We start from the raw sequence: 6,136 nt of genomic DNA on the forward strand, positions 1-6,136 counted from the left end.
CAGGCCATGCCCCCACTGGGGGCTGCACATGACTGCCACCAGCACTGCCTCAAGCACCAGAACTCAGCTCTGCAGCCTTGCACATGGTGCTGCCAGCTCTGCCCGTCCTCCTGCCCATGCCAGGATGGCTCGGGCTCACTCTCGAGCTGGCTGCCTCCTCATATTCCCTTCTAAAGTCGCCCCTCCAGACAGCAGAGCTGCAGACAGCGTCTACCACTTGTCGTAGCACCTTCCCCCCTCAAGTCTCCTCAAACCTGGGAGCCCACGTGGAGTTGTGGAGGGGGAGCAGGGATGACACGCCATCTTTCCTCTGTGCAAGTCTTTATTGTGTCAAATCCACCAGGATATAAAAAACAGACTTCTCAAAATATGAAAAAAATATGAGTTAAAAAATAAATAGATTTACAAACAACCAGCAATAAAGTGTAAATACGAAAAGAGCTACAAAAGTCTCCTAAAAAATCCCATCTTAAATAAAAAGCCTGACTCGTAGAAAGGTTCTAGCCCTGAAAAGAGGGCCCGGGGGAGATGGCCATGGGTAAATACCCAAGGGGAACCAGTGGGCAGGGAAAGGCTGGGAACTGGCTCTCCCTGCCCTCCTCTGCATGTCCGGGCCCAAAACCCAGCGCCTCCCCGCTGTCTAGACGGATGCCAGGTTCCCTCCTCGCTTCCAGAGCTAGGGGGCAGAGGAGGGGCGGTGGAGAAGGCAGCTGGCATGGAGCCCATGGGACGCAGTTGGCTTTGTGGGTCAGTGGGCTGCCACCACCAACCCACGCTCCAGCTGACCCACAGCCTGGGTTCTCCTGCTTCTGCCCAGGCTGTGAGCACAAAAATGGGGTGCCAGTCCCCCCCCCCCAAACATGCTCTTTGGCAAAGCACAACAGAGGAGTTGCCCTCCTGGGGCAGCCAGATCCCCAGAATGGAGTCGGAGGGAGCTGTGGGTACATGCCCGCACATACACAGCCATGGGGATGGGGGTGATGGCTTTGGGGACATTCAGAGCTCCATGGGGACAGAGCAGGGGATGCTGAGCCCCTGTGCGTGGGCCCAGCTGGCAGCACCAGCCAGCGGTGCCTGGCATTGGCACAGCATCTGAAGAGTGTGGTGCCAAGGTTGGGATGAAATCCGATTTCTGCCCCTAAATCATGGCAGGGAGGGGGCTGAGCCTGCAGCCTGCTCCTGCCCGTGCAGGGGCTGCACAGGGATGGTGGGGAAAAAATCCTGGGGAGCAGCAACCCCAGCAGCATTGAGTATCACAGCTCAGCACCTAGCTGGACACGTGGGGTCCCTCCTCCACAGTACCATAGGGGGACATCAGGGGTCCCAGGAAAGCACCAAAGGATGGGGCCCAGTGAGGTGGGGGAGCCCAACCAGTGGAGCTCCTGCCGCACCCTCGCACCAAAGCAGCAAAATGCTCAGCGTGGCACAAGGAGAGACCCTGCAGCACCAAGGCTGTGCCAAGCACAGCTCCAGACAGCCCCGGTGTGTGGCCGCTAGCACCCACGGGGCTGAGTTCTACAGAAAACAGCAAAAAAAAAAAAAATTAAAACTAATTAAAAAGGAAAAAAAGAAAACCGCAATAAAAAAAAAGCAAGACTTGATCACAAACGCTGACCTCGGGGTGCGCTCAGCGCTGCCGGATGCAGGGAGCAGCAGCCAGATGGGCCACCGTTGGGTCAGCGCCGGCTGCAAGGGGACCCGCGCCATCCTCACACCTCGGCGAAGACCAACCCGCACTGCTCCTGCCGCTTCCCGCAGCGCCGGGCCACTATGGCCAAGTAGAGCGTCAGCAAGGCCACCCAATAGCAGGCGTAGAGGACGGCGCCCGAGATGAGGAAGGCCACCTCGGTGTCACTGAGCAGGTCCTGGCTGTAGGCTGTGTAGGCCAGGCCGCCCAGCAGCACGGCCGCCCACACCGACACTGGCAGCAGCCCCACAAAGTTGACCACGATGGTGCGGCGGCCCGACGTGCCCCAGCCCGACTTGTTGATGGTGGCGATGGCAAACATCTTGGCGGGCAGCAGGCTGGACATGTAGAGCAGGGAGTAGAGGGAGACAAAGATCATCTCGGCGCTGCCACGCAGGAAGCAGGCGTAGGTGGCCTTGATGATGCCCACCAGCTGCACCGTCAGCAGGAAGAGGAGGATGTTCCAGATGCGCCCGCGGTAGAAGAGCTGGATGACGGTGGCGATGAGGAAGAAGGGGAAGAAGCCGGTCACCACTGACTCGTAGGTCATCCAGAGGTGGTGCTTGTGGAACCACAGCGCGTTGTAGAGCCACTCGCGGAAGTAGGACTTGCTCCAGCGGGTCTGTTGGTTGAGCCAGCGCAGGTACCGCGTCGGCGTCTCCGTCAGGCAGCGGGAGCGTGCCGTGTACTTGGTCTGGTAGCCCAGGCTGAGCACGCGGTTGGTGAGGTGCCGGTCGTCCCCGAAGCTGCACTTGGTGCCCAGGAAGGTCTGGTGGTACCAGTCCTCCAGGAACTGCTGCAGCAGCGCGTTGCGGTACATGCCCAGCGGGCCGCTGATGCACTGCACGCAGCCAAAGTAGGACTGGCAGGCACGCTCCACATTGAAGGCCATCCAGTACCGCACGCTGCTCAGGAAGGAGATCCACGAGTCGTACTTGTTCAGGATCTATGGAGGAGATGGGGTCAGTGCCACTAATGCAAGCGTGGTGCCCCCCAGGCGCTCCCCCCCGACCCTCCACCATACCTGGACATCACCACCGACACCGCCGACGCGGGGGTCGGCCTCCAGGATGCGGAGCATCTCGGCAGTGCAGGCGGGGTCCAGCACCGTGTCTGAGTCACACACCTGGGGGCAGAGGCAACGTCGAGCCCCGCTCCGCCACCCACGCGCGCCCGGCAGACGGCCCAGCCCCAGCCGGGCAAGCCTGAGCCACGGCCGGCGAGACGAGGCAAGGCCTGCAGAGCAGCGGGCGGTGAGGGGAGCGGAGCGCTCCGCAGTGCCGGACAACGCTGCCCCAGGACACCCAGTTCTGGTCAATGGCATCATGGTGGGATACCCCAGCTGACCCCAACACAGGCACGGGAGGTCTGGGCCCCATGCGGTGCTGCACGGTGTCCCCCAGGTGATACCTGCATGCAGCAAGGGATGCACCAAGGAGGTGATGCAGAGCCCTCCCATGCAGAGCTGCACCCCATGAGTCCCCAGATCGTCCCTCACGTCCCCCCCGCCCGCCCGGACCCCACATCCACCTGGATGTAGTCCACGGAGTCTCCGAGCGCCCGGAAGGCCGTGTACATCACCTCTCGCTTCCCGCCCCACTTCTGCAGGATGCAGGAGTAGGTGGTGCCGCGCACCAGAGCCTGCACACGGGCCAGCCCTTCCTGCAGCCCAGCCTCCGTCTCGCCCTCGCCCCGTGCGTGGAAGTTACTCCTCCACACGTAGCTGCCGGCGCGCTCAGAGCCCATCACGTCGTGGAAGATGTCCAGCATGTAGGTGTCGTCGGGGCCGTTGCCGTCCACCACCATCACCACTTTGAGGTCAGGGAAGGCGATGCGCTTGACGGAGTGCAGGCACTTCTTCAGGTAATCGGGATCCTCCTGGTAGGCGGCGATGCAGAGCGCCACTGAGCGGCCCAGCCGCACCGGCTGTCCCTCGGCCCTCATGCGTCGGTGCTCCAGGAAAGCAAAGAGGCTCTGGATGAAGAGGTGCAGCCCCAGGATGGCCCCGTAGAGCCCGAAGGAGAGGTAGTGCTTCTCCGTGTGGATGAACTGGTACCCGGTGACATAGGCGGCCAGGATGCCCCCCAGCACTGCCAGCGCGAAGAGGCTGGTCCCGACGACACGCAGCGCCGTGGAGAGGCTCACTGGCATCTGGGTGGAATGGGACAGTCAGGGCACGGCCACCACCCAGGGGACAGCGCGAGGCGGGCACAGGGACCAGCTGGTCTCCCAGCCCACTTGAACCTCATCCCCATGCAGACCTCGCTTTTGGGATTTCCCCACCCGCAGCCCTGCAGGGCTGGGCTGGAGGACAGGGAAGGGCACGGGGACAACGGGCAGCAAGCTGACCCCAGGGGGGAGGCACAGCCCCGGGACCCCCGGTCCTCGTACAGCGGGACCCGGCTCGGCCTCTCCTGGATCCCCCACCCCGACTGCGGGGCCGGGACTGCGCCGCGGGGCCGGGGGAGCCCCGTGCTGAGGGAGGGGGCGGAGGCGGGCAGCGCTTCCCGGGTGCTCCGCAGTGCCCCGCCGCTCCCGGTCCTCCCCCGCCCCGCAGCCCCCGGTGCCGCTCCGCGCTGTGGGGGGGCTGCGGGCGGTCCCGTGGAGCCGCGGGGGCGGAGGAGCCCCGGGCCGGCACCGGCGGGGCTGGGGGGAGGGAAGGAAGGAAGGAAGGAGGAGGGGAGGGACCGTTCCGGGACTCACCGTGATGCTACCGGTGCGGATACCGGTGCCGGTGGTGCCGCTCGCCCCGGCCGCCGCCGCCGCCGCCGCTGTGAGCCCGGCCCCGGCCCGCGCGGCCGCTTTATACCGCGGCGGAGCCGGCACCGCCCGCAGCCCGCGGGGTCTCCGCCCGGCACCGGGACCGGCACCCCCGGCACCAGCACCCCCGGCACCACCCCCGGCCACGCCCGCAGCCCCCGAGACCCGCCCGGCACCGGCCCCAGCCCCGCACTGCGGGATGCACCGGGCGCCGGATCCGTCCCCATCCGTCAGCCGGGGACAGCGCTGGGAAACCCGGGGACACAGCGCTGTCAGCCTCGTGCCACCCTCCAGGACCCTCCCCACCTCCCCACGCCCCCCGTAGCCATCAGCCACCCCCTCCCGGAGACACACGGGGACACCTCGTGCTGTCATTCTGTCCCTGTGCCCCCCCAGGAACAGGAGCCCTGCGTCCATCACAAGCGATGTCCCCGCGCCAGGCTGACGGCAGGGCACTGCCAGCCCCGACACGGACCCCGCCGAGCCGCAGCCTTCCCTCCTTGGGCTCAGATCCCGTACTTTTGGGTTCCTCCCAGGCTGGGTGCAGGGCTCGGCGCCGCCCTCCAGGGGGACGCTCCCTGGGCAGACCCCGGGGGTCCCACGCGCACGGTGGGGCAGGGATGAGCTGAGACCCCCGCACCGCTTCGGGTTCCCACGTGGCACCAAGCGGTCACATCTACGTCCCTGCTGCTGGGACGCGGGGCGCGGGGTGTCCCGGCACCGCAGGTGGCAGGGAAGGGACGGGGACAGGAGGCTGCACACCCCACCCCGCTGCAGGTGCCCAGCGCTGGGGTTACGCTGCGGCCCCGTTACCTTTCAGTGTGATCGCAGCTCCCGGGTGCTCTCCTCGCACAAGTGCTTCCCAAGGTATAAATAAAATTTCCTCCTCCTCCGGCACAGAAATCTCCTTGTTTGCAGCGGCAGAATTGCAGCCAGACGCCCAGGGAGCCGCATTAATACAGACTTCTCATTCAAACCCTTCCTCTGGCCGTCTGCTCCAGGCCCTGGCAAAGCACAGCCGGTACGGCAGCATCCCGGCGTGCGCCCGCAGCCCAACACCGGCACCGGCTGGCGGCTGACAGCGCAGAGGAGCGCCCGACCGCCAACGAGGACAATGCGCTCCCGGCCACGCGCACACCCGGCGCAGCTCAGCACAGCACGGAGCTGGTGGCTTTGCCGGGGGTGGGGATGCAGCCCCGTACCCCAATCTCGCAGGGCTGAGGCACAGCAGCACCACGCACCCCCAGCTGCAGAGTGCCGGACCCTCGGGTACAACCCTGTGATCCTGCAGCCCCCTGCCCTGTTCACCCACCCTGCCCAGGGTGTGCAGTAATGCTGCAGCTTTGGGGTGTCCCCCTCACTGTGGTACCCCTGGGGGCTGCCCTGACAGAGGAATAGGGGTGACCCCGGTGCCGGGATGCCCCCAGACAGCGGTGCACCGCAAGGCCCTGCAGTCCCCTCAGCACAGAGGAGCTCCAGTGCAGGTCCATAGCGCTATCAAATAGGCAGATGAAGGGCTCCAGTGCTGGTGGGATACAGGAGCTCGGCAACACCATCTCCATTTCCCTCTTCCCTCCTGGGAAAATCACTCAGATATGGGGAAAATCACATTTTGAGTCTGATTCAGCTGCTCCTTCCGGCTATCTTTTTCCTTAGCCCATAAATGCCTCTTGACCCCAGGGGTCTCCT

At 64.9% G+C, this 6,136-nt stretch overlaps 1 protein-coding gene across 1 annotated transcript; it reads right to left on the reverse strand.

Moving 5' to 3' along the window:
* Positions 1-2: 2 nt before the first annotated feature.
* On the reverse strand, positions 3-5,411 carry HAS3 (hyaluronan synthase 3). Its single transcript, XM_072346410.1, has 4 exons — positions 5,261-5,411; positions 3,218-3,838; positions 2,712-2,813; positions 3-2,633 (listed from the first exon to the last, which is right to left on the reverse strand). The coding sequence occupies exons 2-4, from the start codon at positions 3,836-3,838 to the stop codon at positions 1,710-1,712; spliced, it is 1,647 nt and encodes a 548-aa protein (XP_072202511.1). The 5' UTR covers positions 5,261-5,411; the 3' UTR covers positions 3-1,709.
* Between the last annotated feature and the right edge of the window lie 725 nt (positions 5,412-6,136).

The sequence above is a fragment of the Excalfactoria chinensis genome, chromosome 11 (assembly GCF_039878825.1).
Source record: "Excalfactoria chinensis isolate bCotChi1 chromosome 11, bCotChi1.hap2, whole genome shotgun sequence".
NCBI lineage: Eukaryota > Metazoa > Chordata > Aves > Galliformes > Phasianidae > Excalfactoria > Excalfactoria chinensis.

Coding starts and splice junctions, on each gene's coding strand:
- HAS3 (XM_072346410.1), bottom strand. CDS start 3,838: ATGCCAGTGAGCCTCTCCACGGCGCTGCGTGTCGTCGGGACCAGCCTC. Junction 2,814..3,217: donor ACTCCGTGGACTACATCCAG/GTGGATGTGGGG, acceptor CTCTGCCCCCAG/GTGTGTGACTCAGACACGGT. Junction 2,634..2,711: donor GTGTCGGTGGTGATGTCCAG/GTATGGTGGAGG, acceptor TCTCCTCCATAG/ATCCTGAACAAGTACGACTC.